The sequence below is a fragment of the Crocodylus porosus genome, unplaced genomic scaffold (genome assembly GCF_001723895.1).
Source record: "Crocodylus porosus isolate Cpor-Errol unplaced genomic scaffold, CroPor_comp1, whole genome shotgun sequence".
NCBI lineage: Eukaryota > Metazoa > Chordata > Crocodylia > Crocodylidae > Crocodylus > Crocodylus porosus.
The window spans coordinates 53,308,538-53,327,262 of record NW_017728931.1 but is presented as its reverse complement, the minus strand read 5'-3'; the positions used below and the strand labels follow the sequence as shown (position 1 = coordinate 53,327,262).

General features: G+C 41.5%; 1 protein-coding gene across 6 annotated transcripts in view; it reads right to left on the bottom strand.

Annotated features, from left to right (window-relative positions):
• The window catches only part of TNRC6B (trinucleotide repeat containing 6B), a 174,128-nt gene that overhangs the window by 19,408 nt on the left and 135,995 nt on the right, over positions 1-18,725 (bottom strand). For 3 of the 6 annotated variants that reach the window (XM_019544972.1, XM_019544970.1, XM_019544973.1), the window contains exons 6-10: positions 13,823-13,891; positions 11,434-11,609; positions 10,080-10,154; positions 9,233-9,278; positions 901-1,049 (exon numbers count right to left, since the gene is read on the bottom strand). In XM_019544972.1, coding sequence (XP_019400517.1) covers positions 901-1,049; positions 9,233-9,278; positions 10,080-10,154; positions 11,434-11,609; positions 13,823-13,891 — 515 coding nt within the window. The remainder of the gene's footprint in view (positions 1-900; positions 1,050-9,232; positions 9,279-10,079; positions 10,155-11,433; positions 11,610-13,822; positions 13,892-18,725) is intronic. The other 3 variants (XM_019544975.1, XM_019544971.1, XM_019544974.1) reach the window with 1 other exon arrangement.

Genomic DNA, 18,725 nt, shown 5'->3' with positions numbered 1-18,725 from the left:
CACACATCATTTCTTGCATCAGCAACAAGCAGAGCTCTCCAAATGACATTTATTAAATCAGACCAGCAGAGGGAGTTCATAAAACTGGTTTTGGCTTGTAACTCCAAAATGGAGGAATTTAAAATTAGACATAAAAAAACAACCCTTACTTACTAAAACAGACAATGCCCATGTAGTTTATGCATCATTTTGCCCATTCTCAATTTTATTGGCATAAATTACATTGTATTTTTTTTTATTCCAGGGGACATACTCCAAATCATAATTTGAAGCAACTAATGTTTAAAAAAAAAAAAATCAGTGCCTGCCTACAATAGGTAAAGAGTATGAAAAAGATACTATGGCAACATACAACAGATATGACAGGGAAAACACACGTCAAAAGTAAAACTAACAGTAAATGGACAAACAGCATAATGAATGGAAGAATCTAGAAAGATGTTTCTGTTAACTAGCAAACATGAAAGCAGAGATAAAAAGTCTTGGAAGACTATGATTATGTAGATATAAATGTAGCTTTATAACAGAAAAGTATAAATGAATAGTCAAACGGGACAAGATCAATTACAATGCCCTCTAGACTGAGCGTGGAAGGGGGGGTGCGTGTGTGTTGGGGGATGGGACAGATGGGGATCACTTCAGCAAAAGAATGGAAAAATTCTTCTAAGTTATCTTTGTTCAGAGCAGGCCGCAAAGCCCCAGCACTGTTCTACTTTGTTTATGCACGTATTCAATCCATTTCAATGTTTCATATATGTACACTACATAAATGCGCTTGTTCTTATTTCCAGTACTATATCTTTTATGTTCCGTCTTGGAACTTTTAGCATTCCCAGAGACGACAGGAACTAGAACCTTAAAATGAGTGGATTTTGCTCTAACCAGAACGATTCATCTCACCTTCTCAAAGTAAGGCCCACTATCTGTGGTTCCCATATCTTTGGAATTGGGTGGACGAAACCCAGATCGATCCTTTCTCATTATATCGTTAAAATCCCCAAGATTCATGGCTCGTTTGTCCACCTCAAACTTCTTATCTGGGAGACCACCTGCAAAAGAACAAGAAGGTAAAACATCACTGCCTATGACCACAATCACATCTATTTATTTCAACAGATTCATAATGGCAAGACAACATTCAGGAGTTCTGAAGAACAGAAGTCATGGATTTTTCTTACAATTTAGCATAACCTCAGATATTATTAAAGCTGACGAAGCAAGTCAAGCAACGTGTTTAATTTCAAAGATTAACAAGGCAATTGTGCTTCGTAAGCATTAATAAATAATATATTTTCATGTTAGAAATTCTAATCGTGTGTGCAGAAACATCTACATAAAGTTTCTTGCTTCAACAGCCTGACTGGGGCAATGATACTTGCTTATATTTACTTCCTTGTGTTTCACTTGGAACCCACTGCAAGTGCACTATGTTTCTAGGTATCTCTGGCAAGGAGTGCTTCTTGGATTTTCTACACATGGCACTTAAGTCTGCACAGAGTATGATGGAAAGAAAGTCACCACACATTCTAAATTGTAAACATATACATCTACAACTCACATTATCTCCTGTAATTTTGAGAAACTACACCAAACGTGTCCCTATATTTGCACACGAATTCCCTTTTCAGGGCAAATGAGCAGTTCCTCTCATAACCAAGAATAACCAAAAACTTATAGTAGTGGACATGCTGTTCCCCACATATCCTTTACCAGCATATGATATGGTTCTCTGATGTATTTAGTAAAACTGTGAAGAAAGGAGGCTAAAATGTAAAGAAAGCTGTAACACTGCAAGTCACATGCAATGGCAAGGAACAAGACAATAACATCCTTTTTTACAATCACTGTATTGTTCTGATTGTTAGTCTCCCTATTTTTCCTCCAAATTAACCATAAAAAAGGAAGCAAACTCTACTTGTATACCATCTATAGCTGGGCCTTTGACATTTGTATTTATTTTATTTTGTAAAAACACTGATTCAGTTGTTTTTTCAGTATGTTTAGTTCTTTTAATTCTCTAAATGATTTCTTTGGTTGTTTTGTTTTTCTGTGGGATTTTGCAGGGGCAACAGCAGTCAAGTCTATTTGTAGCCATCAAATTATATTCAAAGGGAAAAGCCACTTGTCTTAAAATTGAACCTGAAAATGTGAAATCAACCTGTAATACGAAAAAACACAGGGTGACCAAACCCTGACTAAAGGAAGTTATTTCAAAATTGCCTCCCCTCAACCATCTGCTGAAAGCAGCACTTGTCCCATTTAAAAAAAAATAAATCTGATGAAACTCTTATATTCCAGAGGCATTCACCACAAAAATGGTATCATACTTAAATGCTTCATCATAATTGGGTGTAGTAGGTCAGACTGAGGTTCTAAAATCATTACAGGCCTGGAGCCATGCTCTTCTTTGCCAGAGGACCTGTAGTTCACAAAGGGTTAATGCCTCATTCAACTAACCATTTCTGAAACATGATACAGTCTAACCTGTTCTCAAAAAACTATTCACTGACAGCTGAATTTACTGTAGTTGAGTGATCAACCTCTTGTTCATAGGCAAAAGTGTTGAGAAGGAAGTAGTAACCTTGCTTAAATCTGTTGTTCTCTGCTGACATCTCAGATGCATGCCAGCTGACTGGGGAGATTGTTTCAGTTTACTTTCTTATGGCAGGGACAGAGGTGAAACATCAGGTGGATCTTGCACTTCTCCTCAGATGCCTTCAAAACCATTCCTCATAAGGTACTAAACAACCTAACTACGCATCCTGGAAGAAACTGCTGAAATCAAGATGACCTGGCTAGGTTCACTTTTTTCTAACAGATCCCAAAAAGTGATGCTCAGCAGCTGCTCCTCTGCCCCAAGAGCTATAGTACAAAATTCTGCAAGACAATCTTGCCACCCCTCCACTTCCACATTTAAACTTGAATCACTTCATGTCAGAAACTACAGCGTTCCCAAAACAACTTATGAAAGTTCTCTGCTTTTGCTCATCCCAGATAGTCCTATCCCTTCAGCTGTCTATGAGAAATTTTGTCCAGATCAAACGTTGCCATTATTTCACACTTAATCGAAAAATTGCGTTCACTGACCATATGACTGTCCAGAATTAGCAGTCATCAGTAATACATTTTCTATATTTATCCAGATAACTGAAAAGGCTCCCCCACTCCAACAATGACCAGGCTAAAAGTAGACCATTTATTTTCTTTAGTTCCAGTCTGGAATATTGTAGTTTTAGTTTAAATTAGATAAGAAATTCACATTTCGGTTGTCAGTGGTATCTTACACGATGAATTGACAAAAGATTGAGACAAGCAAAGCTTCCCCATTCAGTATATCACTCCTGTCTCAGTATCAGAGACAGATTTCTCACTTTGCAGTTACTGTAGTTCTTAAATATGTTTTTTTCTATCACTCTCTACGTGCATGTATGCTCTCACAGACATGGGGCAAACTCTTGGCTAATAACATGCATTTGGCCCTTGAATGTGGCTAACATGTTCTCAAGCCCCTCTCATAAAGACACGGTGCCCTCAAACTAATCACTTCATTCCTTCACCGATACAAAATCCCTCAAGGCTAAATAATTTCACACAGTAGAGCACAGGTTATTAGGTCCACAAAGACACAGTACCTTGAAGCAGCAGAAATATTTTACAGTAAGTAACTGTTCATTCATTCTTTGGATGATTTGCCCAACAATCCTACCTCAAGTGTCTGCAAAACAGCTGACTAAGGTGTTAGGTGAAAGGAGTCCTCTTTAAAATAAGGACTCAAAGACTGAACCAATAAACTATGCACCAAATCTATAGGTTGATAATGAAGACTAGATTGTCAAGGTATATATGGAGCTCCCAGCAGCAGCTTTACAGATTTAAAGTGGAAGAGCTGCTTCTCAAAAGGGTTGAGTAATCTACCTAATCTCTAGCAGAATGCAGTTGGATACAAAATGATGGTCATCCATATTGAGCTCACAACAAATTTTTGATGCAACCTGAAACTTAATTTCGAGGAGTCAACCTTTGTTGAAACATCTTATCCTTTGGATTAACAAGATGCTACTAGCTTTCGCGATTTGCAGACTGGTTTTGTCCTACTGAAATTATATAGCAAAGTCCAAATGGTAAAGAGTTTGGCTTCAGCAGATGATGAATCAGGTCTCAAAGCTCTTATATGGAGGGACCTACTTAATTCAAGGTCTGACAAAGGAATTGTCATGGGTTGGAAGCAGCATGAAGAGCCAATTTTGTGAGTATTTCCCAGCGGCTCCAGCCCTTGCCACTGGGGGGCAGTCACCCATCTTAGCTGCTGGCTGCCCTGTGTGTCACCCTGCCAGCTGGTGCCTTCCCCTCCTGAGAGGGCTGCAAGATGGCAAGAACCGCTGGCTTATTTTCATGATGTTTTCTTTTTTTAAGTTGATCTCTTGGACAACTGAGGATTTCATGGGTTCAGCAAAATCTGTGAAATCACAAATTAAGTAGGTCCCCACTTAATATGTGAATAAATTAAGAGAAAAATCCAAGTCTACCTTATAAAGAGATTTAGGAGGAGGTGAAAAGAATAACTGCCTTTATGACACTGAACTGCATGGCCTTCTGAAAGGCTTCAAGAACCCAGCAGCGTGTAGAAACTGCAGTTCATATGCTGAAAGAAAGGGAATTACCCAAAAGAGAGGACCATATATAGAACTGAAAGACTTGGTCTGTATCTCTTGACCATAGCATTAAACTTGCTGCTTCATTCCCATTTAAGAGATTACAGTAGAAAAGCAGCAGAACCCTTTTCTTCTGATGGGAGAGGTTAGAAGGTGTGTTAGATGCATAAATGACCCAAATAAACTTGTAAAAAACCTCGTGTGTATAGTGCATGTGTAATTAAAATAGGAGTCACATAGACAAGATGCTAGCAAGTGACATGTTAAAACAGAGGCCTATATCTGGTTCTGGACAGAAAATATCAAATGTCTTCCATTGGGTCTCAAGAGCAGGTCCGTATACAGAGCTTCACATCTCTTCAAAGCATCTCACAATTTCCTATGTACTGTTTTTTCTGGATTTGCTCTCAATGCCAGATCAAGAACAGTGGAAATGACCACACCTCATTTTCCTGAATCAAACCTTGGTAAGGGAAAGCACACCAGAAAGCCTGCATGGAGCTGCAGGGTTTCAGGTTGACAATAATACAGGTAAGTTAACATTTCCACTTCCGTATAAGATACAAGGCAACTTACAGGTCTAATGGGTATCTCACTAACTCTCCAAGCTGAAGTTATTATAATAAATGACACCTTAACAGAGACATGGAACAGAAGAGCAGTTTAACAAACACTTAAACCAAGACACCATAAATATCATGGAAACAAGAGTACAAATCTCACAGCAGAATTCCACATATGAAAACCTTGTCTAGGGCAAATAAACAAACTTGCTCTGTTGGAGCACCCACGACACAGCCTATCTACACCTATCTATTGCAATGAAGAGTCCAGTCTCCTTTCTTGCAACTACCGCAGCAAAATAAATCTTTCAACCAGCCTTTAGTGGCACACAGAACAAACCTTTCAGAAACTTTGTTACTGCAGACTGCATAGGATAAAAAGCTGTGATGGCAGCCAAACACAACCTGACAATACAAAAAAAGAGTAACAGATAGCTGAAGTTTAAAGAAAAGGCCCATTCCCGTCTGAAAAGCTTGAAAAGGAAATTCCTTCCAGTTAATTGGAACAAGACAATCTATAATCAAAGCCACCTGGCTCTCCAGTAGGGTCTTCTGAACTTCCCCTGAGCACCTGCTGCTGAATACCTAAGCTGTCCAGAAGTCAAGTGGGTGATCTGAGAAACTTCTGACCAGGGTAGAAACATAAATTCTATGTTGACAGATCAAGTAGTCCAAAGAACAGAACTAGCAGAGGTCAACACCAGATACAGGACAGTGGCAACAGTTTTCAAGACCTCATTAGGGCTACTGATAGAATCTTGATTTACGACTAAATTCCCAAAAGACAAGTCAAAGTAACAGGTTCAGATAAGGCAGAGAACACCTGACCCCAGGCTAGGAAGAAAAGGAAAGTCCATCAGGAAAGTGAGTCCTACTCATACATGGAGCAGAACCAGAGAAAACAAAATAACTTTCAGCAGAAAGAGAACTAGTTGGGATTTAATCTTACTGGATCACCAGATCACTCTTTTTGACACAGCTGGTTAAATGAGCCCATTCTGTGGCAGCTGGTAAAACATAACACCATGGCATAGTCTATTTAAAGACTTGGACAAGTTTTGAATTGATCACAGTTACTCAAGTAGCTCTCACTTCCAGGACATTAATGCAAGTATCTTAAGTCTACCACCTGAAACAATTACCAATGAGGAAAGCATCTCCCTTAATGGGTCTATTTTTCATTTGCCTTCATTCAACTAGAATGTCCTCAGCCATGATACTTCATAGTGTCAAAATAGGAGCGATTCACACATGACTAACTGTGTACAGACTTCAGATGCAGACTGGTACATCTGATGCCATCTCACTGCACTGGCAAGGAATCTATCCTCTAGCAAAAAGGTTCTGTAAGCTTGGGTCTTTACAAGGCTCCCATGCAATCCAGTTTTGTGCAGATATAAGAGAGAACTATTTGTTACACAAACCTTCAGAAATTGGAAAAATACATAACATTTTGTGAGAGATGAGGTATAGGCACAGAAAGAAACCCAGGCATCCAAGAAACAAGTTACTATAGCCCAACACTGGCACTGCAGAAATGCCAAAACATTGGCTACAGTATTTTCAGTAGATATCTCCATCCCTACTAACCAAGAGATATTTAAAAAAAAAAAAAAAAAAAAAAAAAAAGAAAAAAAAAAAAAGAGACAGATGGACATTCACCTATGTCTTATTCCTATCAAGACCGTTTCCTCACATGTGCTGCTGTTAGTTTAATAAGCAAAGTCTGTATGTAGAAGGTGTTTCCAAGAAAAACCTGGGCATATGCCAGCATCTTGGGGATGACTTACCAGGGCAGCAGCATCTCCCACACAAGGAAGTTCTATGGTCAATATCGTTTGATATCTGACATCTGTAACCAGCAGGCTGGCCAAGGAATAAAGTTTATGCCCAAATAAAGCCAGGCATTGATTATCTTTGAGCAGTTACATTGATTCCTACGCCAGTGACTTCTCACTAGTAAGGAGCAATATAAGTGGCATCAAAACTACTGTGAGCACCATGTCAAGGATGCTGAACACCTGACACTGGAATGACCTGACCCAGTGGGTCCAGAGATGCCATTTACTCTGTGCTCAGCATGGGCACTTTAAGGGGTTTCTGCTGGATCACTGGGATGAGATTAATCAACCTAGAAAGATCTAAGGACTTCAGTGCTGCTCCTGTGAGGTACAGAGTTGATAGAACCTGGTTCCTCAGCAACAGACTGTGACTCTAAATAGATCTAAGGACCTCAGCAACACATTCTGGACATAGTACCTCTTTACTAAACAATTCAGAGTTGATGGTGACTTGGATCCATCCAGAGAATCTTTTGCTCTGCATAGATCCAGTGACAACTACTTTGGCAAATGATTCTCCAAAGCCAAGCTGTGCCAGCCACTAGATATGACTGGCTGGAGGATCCAGGAACCCTGCTGTCATTTATTTCAGATATAAAAGCATTATGATGGGCAGATCTCTACCTTCAATTCTGGGCTTGGATCTTCAGGCCCAGCATCCATTCACTGGGCCTGATGATCCTCTTTTGATAATAAGGGAATGAAATAGCTCTCCTGCTTTTGTAAGCTGGAGATGACATTCATGCTATATAGGCCAACACCTCTTGCACCCCAACCTCACCCCCAAATGCAGGGGGGGAAGAAAAGCAAACCACAAAGAGGAATGTTAAGGACACCGTACAAGATTCAAGCTTGTTCTGCCATCAACAGGTGGGATGACCTGAGCTATTGTCACCGTCTCACATGCCTTAGGAATCTTTCAGGAGGCGATATGCAGGCAAGTAAATAGCCCAAACGGAAGCTATGGTATAGCATAACCCACTTAAACTCCCTGTTGTTTGTGGTCAGGTTGTCCTGAAGACTCCAGAAGTTTGTGGTGTTGGCATCTCAGTCCCACAAGTGTTAATTATACAGTAGCTGTTTGGAGAAGAACAAAGGGCCCATGTACAATTTCAGTTTGGAAATTAGGAAAGCATCAGATGACAAAGCCAATCATCTACTGAAACAGTTTGCCTAAGAATAAAGTTAGGATGAATTCTGAGGCATTGATCAAATGAGATTACCCAACAGTCAAATCACAGGTTCAGACATACTGCAATTTTTGGGGTCAGGAAGGAATTTAACCCCATGGTCAGACTGGTATGGACTATGGGGGTTTTTGCTTCTGTTGCTAGGGGCATGGCCCTGTACCTGTGATTTCTTGCACGTATAATAACAACTTTTTACAGAAGCAGGATGTTGGCTGCTGTGGTCCCCTTGCTTTACCTGTGGCAGGTTAGGGTATTATGATTTGTGTTGCATCAGGGTTAACTGCTGTTTTACTAAGAGGTTACAGATTGTGGATTTGTACAAGATAGTTTGGACAGGGATGATCCTACCTTGGAGGCAGGTGGTTGGAACAGATGACTTATGGAGATCCTTCCAACCCTACTTCTCTGATTCTACGATCGTCTCCGAGATTGAACCAAATAATCCAAGGGGTCACCTTCATTTATCATTTGTAATGACACCTCTCGTATAGCATAACCCACTTAAGCTCCCTGTTGTTTGTGGTCAGGTTGTCCAGACTAAAGAATCTAGTCCTACTCAGGATTAGCTCTTCTTTTTCCCCCCTCACATCAACTCCAGGGAGCTGTGGTAATTGGGATATCCTAATGCCAAGAGCTAATAAATTCTCTCCTTTTCCACTTAGCTAAGACACATGACAAGGGGCACTTGTTTCCTCCAAACAGCAGTATCAAACACTACAATCTGAATAGGGTCTCCTGCTTTTGTTTTGGTTTTTGTGCAATGCCTTCATTTTATGTAGACCTCTTCCTCAGCCTTGTTTGTTTCCGCAATGGCTGCTTATCTGCACAAGCTAAGCAGCTGAATTCTGCTGCTGTCCTGCTTGTAAGAAAAGTGCTCAGAAATTATTATCCACACGTCTTCCAAGTTGACCATGTCATCCATGGAAACTTAGCCCGTGGTACTCAATCCCATTACACCGAATGTATTTTAATTAAGTTATACATACCTACAGACAACTCTATCTTACTGCCTGGAGTGTCCTCAGTTTGACTCTGAAAGAAGCAAAAAAAGGAAGAGATGCTGTACTGACACCCAGGCAAACCTGGAGAATATTACACAAAACGTCTTTCAAGGTTAAAGATAGATGAGAATAAAGCAACGGCATACCTGTGAGAGTGAAAAGTCATTTTCTAAATGAAACTAAAGAGTCCTGATGCAACCTTGAACACACCTTACCCCAACTGTGTTTGGTGGTAGGCTTATTAAACTGCAAAAGGAGATATGAACTCATGCCACAGAGAGAGATGGATGAACAGCTGCTCTGAGAAATTAACCTCTGTCCTCATGTTCCAGTGGTCAAAGGATCAAGTTCTGGGAATGACAGCCAAAATGATAGCTCATCCTCATGACCTGTCAAGTCATCAAATTTTGAAATGTGCTGCCAAGTTATTCTTCTGCTGGCAGTCTGGAACAGGGTGTTCCCATAACTCTGAGACATCCGTGGACTAGCGGACTGAATTTGAGACCAGGGGCCAAGAGCTTCTACCCCCAGTTCTGCCAATGGCATTTTGTGTGGTTTCAGGCTTATCACAGCACCTTCACATCCCAATTTCCTTAACTCTAAAATAAGAACTATATATACACCCCACATTTCTAAAATAGTTAGTGGAGTTTAAAGATTTAGCTACTATCACTAGTGGGAATGATACGATAGGAAAGGCTATGAAGCTAAAAAAAGGAGCATTTTGTAAAAAATCTGCTAGCAAATAACTAAATTTATAATTCTGCTTAATACAGAAAGTCTACTACTCCCAAGCAGAGCTGCTTAAGGCGTTAAAAAATAAGCTACTTACTAGCAATCCCATATTTGAAAACTGCTTGGATAAAGGGGTCATCCATGAATCACTATTTCCTCCTTTTAATGGGCACTGAAAAACAGAGACAGGTAATTAAATAGTTTCCCTATCACCCTTCCTCTACTTTCACACTTCCTTGATTCCACCCGACTTGCAGAAGTATCACCCGAAAACAATGTCATTGAAAACCACCTCTCAAACGCTACAATTATATATTAAGCTTTTATTCTGTTAGAGACTTGCCAGATACTATTAAAAACTGACTATAACTGTTCACTTTTGAGTATCAGGGTGGATGGAGATTTATTTATGCAATAGGTATAACACTCCTTCTGTTTTATTCTAGGACCAAAACAGATTTGAGCACAGCTATTTAGTTCCTTATTTGTTTAAACAGATGATTTCTTTGGTGTGTTTTATGTGGAAGTCCCCACTGTGCTTTCTCCCCTTTTAGCTCTTTCCTCTCAAAATCAACACCATGCTGACTGGGCTTTCAATATGGCCTCAATGCTATTTGTAAATGACCACAAAACAAAACTGAAAGCCAAATCAGCAATACTAGAGTACAAAAACCAAGCTGAAAAGCAAAGCTAACAAGACTATTGTTTTGTGGTAAGAAGAATAAAACAGGGTCTGAAAAATGAGCAAGGAAAAAAACAGGACTGAAATTAATGGAAATCAATGGGTCCCAAAAAGCAACTCTCCCCAACCCTGGTACTACAGTAAAGACTGATCAAATGCTCCCAAGAGCTGTTGTGAGACATTCGTTTTAATCTGCATCTCTCAGCTCTTGGCCAAAAGGAAGTCCTTGTTTGAAGGTAGAAACACTACAGTAGAAACATTAACACATTCATTTCCTTGTGCAGCAGTTAGCTCAGCAGCCAAGTACAGTCACCCACTTCTGCTTTTTTGCACTGTTGTCATAAACTAGCAAAGATGGAATAAGTCCCAGCACAAAAGTAACAGTAAAGAAGAGTGTGTGGGATCAGAATGTTAATAGATTACGTAAAGGGAATCTGTGGCAGCCTAATTCAGAATGATGCATCAGCAAGAGAAAAGCAACAACTCTGGGACATGTACTGCTCAGCTTCATTAGGTAGTGGCTCTGCAGCCCACATGCCAGAAGAATTTGGCAACTACTATCAGAGTTACAAGACATAATAGCCGCATTATATTCAAAAAGTCCAGAAACATAGCACTTCAGACACCACTGTAATGCAGCCACCTCTGTGATGGAATGACACAATACAATAGCTTGTTTTCCAAAAGGAAGTGCCCAATAGCCTGATTACATCTGGTTTCAGAGCACCTGGCAAGTATGAACATATCATTCAAGCATTAGGATTCTTACCTTAATTTGTGGTTTCTTTCCTGGCCCCCAGCTCGTTGAGTTGTGGGAGGAACTGCTTCCCTGAGAGCCTGGTGTGTTCCAGACCCCTCCCTCCTCCTCCTCTTCCCAGCTGGAATGCCGCGTTCCTGTTACTGGCCCATCATTCTCCCCCCAGCCATCTTGCATAGATTTAGAACCTTTAAAAAGAAGGAGAAGTTCAAAAGGGAGCCACCCCACAACCTGACTGACTGTAAGGGGGTGCTTGGTTCCCAAATTGTGCTGGTAGAGTTCAAAACAGTTCTTTTCTACATGCAGAAAAAACACCAATGAAAAAACAAAACCCAGCTTCCTGGCAGTAACTCAAGTTCTGTACTTTCAACTCATTTTATTTCAAAAGATATCAAATGCCATTACCTTAAAGTTACAGTACTCAAGAGACATTCTTGTCAAAAAAAGACCTAAGAACCCCATTTGAGTTTCTCCTCCTATATGACCTCTTTTACTTTCCAATTAGGAGAAAAAAATTCTAGAGTCATAAGTTAATAGGTGTGAGGGATTTAATCCATATACAAAACTTAATTTATATTAGTGCACAACGTCTCATTTCAAAATTCTGAACTCTGTTAGACGGGAAAAAACCTAAATTAAAAAAATACCACATTTCTGTATCAAAATTGCTGACATCATGATTTTTAAGCATAGCTAATAGAAAACACTGCTTTGGAAAGCTCAAACTTAATTGCCAGAGACTGATCAAAAATGTGAAGGAAGGGAGGCTTGCCACACAAACAGCAAGATATTCTCCACATCATTTAGGGTTAGGTGTTGGGTTTTTTTTTTCCCTTGGGGTTTTTTTGTTTTTTTTCCAAACTAGGATCTAACAGAAATACTGAAAAACATTCTCCGAAATCTGTAAAAACTGAAAATCAGTTTCTGCTCAGATTAAGCCATAAACAAAATAATTGGGGAAAGTGTCCTTCCAAATAGCTTATGTTTTAGTATAAAATAATCTAATAATTGTATCCACAAAAAAAGAGAGTCAGCTTCTCGGTTCAGATGCAGAACTGTCCTGTCATATGGGAGTTGCCATTTAAATAAAGCACTGCACCACTACTACAATGCTGCAACTATTCCATTTTATAACACAAGAGAAGGAGCAGTTCCATCCCCTGCTGGCCTCAACTCCTATTCTTCAAGTGCCAGCTGGCTCACCACACTCATGACCACCCAACAGCACATTACAACTACAGCTTTTCCTATGGAGTCAAAGTATATCCCAAACCTTGATGCTGTTTGTCTACTAACTTCCCCCTTCCTGCTATAACCCCATCCACCATGCTGCTCCTCCAGGCCCTCCACAGACATCTTTGCAAAAGTAGATTTCCATCATCTTTTTCCTACCTAATTTATTTAGGGGCTTGGGAAAAGGGAGTTGGGAATAAATGGGTTTAATGCACACCCAGACAGCTGTCACTATACAGGAGCCCGTAAACTCAAAAGGGAAGATGCCCACAAGCAAGAATAGCTGCAATAATGAAAATACGTGCAAAGGACATAAGAGACAATAAACAGGGATTCTACAAATATGTCAAGAGCAAGAGGAAGACCAAAGAAACCACAGGTCCCTTACAGAATGCAGAATACAATCTAGTTATAGATGATGCAGAGAAGGCTGAAGTATTTAACATCTTTTTCATTTCATTTCAGTCTTCACAAATAGGGGCAGCTACCAGATAAGTGCAGCTGGCAGTAAAGAGAGGGAAAGAGTCAGGCAGCCTAGAGTAATTGCAGAATAGGTCAGGGGTTACAACCTGGACAGCCTGGAGAAATAGTGTGCAATTAACTAGATGAAATTCAACAAGTACAAGTGCAAAGCCCTGCAACAGAGTTGGAATAATTTTACACACAGATAGGGGAATGACTGGCTAGGCTACAGTACTGCAGAGAAGGACCTAGGGGCTACAGTAGACTGTAAACTGAGTACAAATCAACAGTGTGCTCTCATTGTAAAAGGCCAACTGTGTACTAGGTTGCATTGACAGGAGTGTCACTAGCAAATCAAAGGAAGTGATTGCTTAGGTCTACTCAGCACTGGTAAGCCTCACCTCAAGTATTGTGTCCAGTTTTGGGCCCTACACCTCAAGAAGGAAAAGCCACCTTTTCTCTGTGGCTGCATTGGACAGGGCTATAAGTAATGGCCTCAAGCTGCTGCAGAAGAAATTTAGGTTGGAGACTAGAAAGAACTTACTGACTAGGAGGGTGGGTCAAGCAATGGAACAGACAACTAGAGAAGTTATGAAATTGCCATCCCTGGAAGTTTCAAGAGTAAGTTAGATAGATGCAGCAAAAGCTTTGTTATCCGACACCCATGGGGAATTGAGGGTGCCGGATTACAAAATATGTTGGTTACCTGAGAGGCCGCCTCTCCTGCTGCGTCCGGTGCGCCGCCGCCCCTCCTGCTGGGTCGCCGCCCCTCCTACTGTGAGGGACAGGGAGGGGGGCAGAAGAGAAAGGGGAAAAGAACAGTTATTGGGGGGGCTCAGCAGCACAGGCTGCTTTGCCCCGGGCCATGGGGGCTCGGCGAAACCGGAAGTGCCACAGTGGGCACTTCCGGTTTCGCTTTTACCTTACAAGCTGGCATGCCGGTTAATAGAGCATGCCGGCTTGTAAAGTGCCAGATAACGCGGCTTTTACTATACTTGGTTATGACGGTTTAGTCAGGGATGGTCCTGCCTTGAGCAGTGGCTGGACTACATGACCTTGTGAGGTGCCTTCCAGACCTACTTTTCCTACGTATTAGTCAATGACTAATGTAAATTGTTGCTGTAAGAACATTAACTTTTAAATTTATTAATATAGGTGTATCTGAATTCTTAGTAACAAAGTCTTGCCAAACTGCCATGGAGCTGGACTACATCAGCCACAAAACCTACTACCCAACATCTTTTTTTGTTACAGTACTGATCACATATGCAGGTTATACACAAAAATCCAAGTTAAAAGATTAAGGTTGCAAAGTCAAGTACTCAATAGTTCAGAAATCCTAGAAATAAGGTTCGCTGCATGACCTTAAGTTGGCATTCTTGCATTCATGTCTTACAATTCACTCTTAATTACATGATCATATACTGTTTCCTGTAGAACCCCACCTTATTCTATGCACAGGTCTGTGTAGTAAAGGAGACAGATATGTGTACCACCTGCTTTATTTTCTGGAGAAGTTGGAAGGTGCGTAGTGAATGAGGCAGGCAGCTGCAGGGGAAAGAGAAAGGATGACCTTGTGGTTAAGCAAGATGAAATAAATTCTCTCTTTGACTCTGCCCAGAGAGTTCCCAGATGACAGTGGGCAAGTCACTTTACCCAAACTTTTCACAGATGTCATTAATTGTGGGTTTCTGATCTTCTGGATGCCTGACTCAATGCCTTTAGTCTGTAATGGTCTGAACCTTACATATCGAAGTTGCATTGCAGTCCCTTAGGTTAGCCAACAGCAATCTCTTGCAAGTTCTCTTTGTGCACCAAACTAGTTCAGTGAAACTATGAAGAAGCTCATTCTTGGCAGCTGCTCCTCAGCTTTGGAACTCCCTCCAAACCTGGACATCTTCTAGAAATGTTGAAAGACTATTTTTTGGGCAGCCTTTTGCAGCGGGATTAGGTTTTGGAGTACTGCTTGGGGAACTAGTCTATTATTTTAACATTTTCTCTCATTTTAGGACTCATCTTATTTTACTACAGCTACCCTCAGCCTTTTTTTGGGAAGGGCAGTGTAAAAATCAAATAAATAAATAAAAGAAAATAATTATTTTGTGCTTGTAGCTGCTACTGAAGTCAACAGAAACTGCACTTAGGTCCTATAAATGCTATGAAATGTTAAGTATGATAAAGAAGAAAAAAATCAGGCCTCAGGTACCTCAATTTGGAATTTGAAAATTAGCTATATACTTTTTGTATTAATCTCTCTGTTTATGTTCACCATCTCCAACATGGGTTTAATACCCATCCATCTCACAGGAGTGTCAAGGAAAGCAATGAATACCACAGAAGAGGCAATGAGGAAAATTAACAATTATTTCTTCAGTGCAGGGTTTGAAAAACAGACAGTAAATAAGATCTATGGCTATACACTTAGTAAGAAGAAAGCAAGATTATGTGGTTGTTAGGTAATCACTCTCCATTTTATGGATGGAATATAGCAGGTGGCCTGTGGAAAAAAGTCTATTATTAGATAATTAAAAACTATTACAATTGTACATGTAACCTTAATTCTAACATTTCATAACTTCTGAGTGTTTGACATTGCAACCGTAATAATGTGCTTTTAGGGTAAATGTGCACGCAACCTATGTAATTTCTGTATTTTTTCAAAAACTGTAAAACAAATTTCTGTAAAACATGAATTCCATCAGGTGGCATCATACTGATGTACATATGGTTTATCATCTAGGTTGCACAGACTACAGCAGGGTCCGCAATATTTTATGAAGGAGTCCAGCATAACACAGCCCAGCTCTGAGATGGATGGGGACTAGGGACCTGGCTACCTCAACTTCTTTCTGCCAAGCAGGTACAATGCAGCAGAGGGTGGGGTCCCCCTTCGCCAAAGCCCTGGGTGCCCAACTGTGGCACAGCATAGGCAGAGTCCCCTGCTGCCAAATGCTGAAGAAATGAAACCACAGCTCCACAAGCTGGATCTAAAGGCTCCACAGGCTGAATGTGGCCCGCGAGCTATAGTTTGCCAGCTCCTACACCACACAGTCCTTTGCCACTTAAACTAGAAATAGGTTCATAGCCCAAAAAGATTGGGCTGTGACCACAACAGGTTATTACTGCTTGCATTTACTTAGTTTAAGCCCATCCAGGTAACAATACGTGTAGCATGAGACCCTATTCTTAAGCACTAGGAACCAATTTTGAACCATGACCCCTAGTTTGGAAACTGCTAGACAATGCAGACCAGAATCAAAAGGAAACGGGACATTTCAGGAATGGTGAGACTCCTAAATCCTCAGTTCCATTCCCGAGCCTGGAATGGAGTATGATTTCCTGGGCTCTTACTCTCATTCACTTCTCAAGTAGAACATCTCTAGCCGTTTCAATCTGTCCTAATACTGTCACTATCACACACTGCAAGTAAGTTCCTGCTGCGCATAAGGTGACTACCCAGGACCGCAGCTGATAAACTGATGGGACAATGTCACTTGCAGACTTGAGTGGACACCCCATCCCCAACGAGAACCTGTTGTCTTCGTTCACAGCTGATGCCAGCGCCTGCCCTGTGCTGCTTCTGGTGCACAGTCCAGGAGCTGGTGTAAGTTGTGGGGATGTGGGGAAGGAGGGGGGGGAAGGGAGAGAGAAAGAGAGAGAGAGGCAGCCCTACCCATGATGAACAGCAGTGGCTAGTGTTGGGTGCCAGGAGTAGACATGTTTGCCGCTGCCAGGGCCCTTCTGGCCTGGAGCCCAACACCAGGGTCTCCCTATGGCTCCTCCCTACTGGGCCTGCCAGACAAGCAGCGGAACAGCCTGGAGGTAGCACTGGTGGTGGTGGCAGGAAGGAGCTGCACAGCAGCTTTGGCAGAGGCTCTAGGTGGCCACAGCAAGAAGGGCTGTGGAAGCAGCAAGCATGTCCCCTGCTAGGTCCCGCTTCTTCCTGGAGCCCAGTACTGGCCACCACCACTCATCGTGGGCAGAGCTCTCTCATCACCTCACCCCAATCATTCCACACCTACAGCACATTGCTACAGCTTACACCAGCTCCCAGCCTGAGCGCCAGAAGCAATGTGGGGTGGGTACCAGCATCACCTGTTGATGCAGCCAGCTGGTTCCCGCTGGGGATGGGGGCATCTGCCCAAGCTCCTCCTCGGGGTAGAATGGTGGCCTGGAGGTGCTGCTGGGTCCCCAGCTGAACTACCCCTGCTGAACCTGCTGCTAGCTCTCTGCCCACCCACCCACACAGGGCGATTTGGTGAGCTGCTGCAGGGGTGGGAAAGGGGGCCTTCCTGACCCAGTCTGGAACAGCTCCCCAAAACTCCCTATGTGAACAGTGGGCTCAATTAACTGCCGACCCCTCTTCTAGATTCACAGATCTAACTACCCAGGTCTCCTGCTTTCACTCTCCTTGCCCTACCCAGTCCCAGTAAAAATCACATTCTATTCCACACCCAGTTACATTTCCAACCCATCTTGATTCTACCACCTACTTTCTGATTTCTCCCTTCTGTCACCCCAGGTTCTAGTGGCCTCCCCCCTGGCCACACTCCCACTCCTTATTTGCTCTTATTCTCTCTGGTTCTCATGCAATCTCATGATCCTCATCTCTCTGGCTCTTTATCCAACTAATCCCAGTTTTCCCTCTGTACATTAGACTACTTACCAGGCCTTTCTATGCCATCCATCTACTTCCTTCAACCCCACTAGTTCAAAATCTTTCTTTCATCTTTATTTTCACCTCCATCCCCTGCAACTAGCTTTTCAGCTCTTGCCACCTCCAATCTCAGTCTCAGACCCACCTATTCCTACCCTCTCCTGTGCTCTCACAGATTCACAGAGGAGGCGGCAGCTACCTATTAGAACAGAAAGATGAAAAATAAGGAGGAGTGTAAGGGGAGAAGAAGAGCACAGAATCAGACACTGGAACCAAAGGATTTACTATGGCACGTGCCTCTACAAGGGGCTGAATCCAAAAATCTTGACCAGAATTACAAATTTGGAGCAAAGTTTCAGAATACTTTTTTAGTCTTTTTTCCTTAAGCAAAAAAAAGTGTGTGGATGGGGAGTGGGGCATTTAGATTTCCCTGTTTTAACAGAAAAAAAACCAGAAAGAAACTGCATGAACCAGCCTTTGCTGGGAGAAATATTTTTTTTTTTTGTAAACAAAACTGTACATATCAGTATCCTAATTTCAAAATTTTTTTTTTTCCCCTCAAGCTCAGCAGGAGCTCATTTACTGATGATTCAAACATGATGAGTAAATGACTGAAAAGTTCAGCTTTCTTGGGCTGGGTGCAAAAAAGGCCTGAATAATTTTCTTAAGAGGTATAAGCAATTTTCATGCCTAACAGTTTCCTCAACATTAAGTACTTAGGTGTGTAGCCCGGGAGAAGCTGCTGAGAGAAAAAGCAACCAACTGCTCTTAGGTAGAGGTAGAACTATGTCATTACCATAAGTATCATAGCTGTATACAAAACTTTATAATAAACATAGTTCCCCTTTGCTTTTCATAGCTTCTAGTCACTACAAGTACTTTATTCAGACAGCCTTCATCAGTATCTTAAAGAACATTCAGTGTTCCTTCTAGTTCTCACTGGGAAAAGATG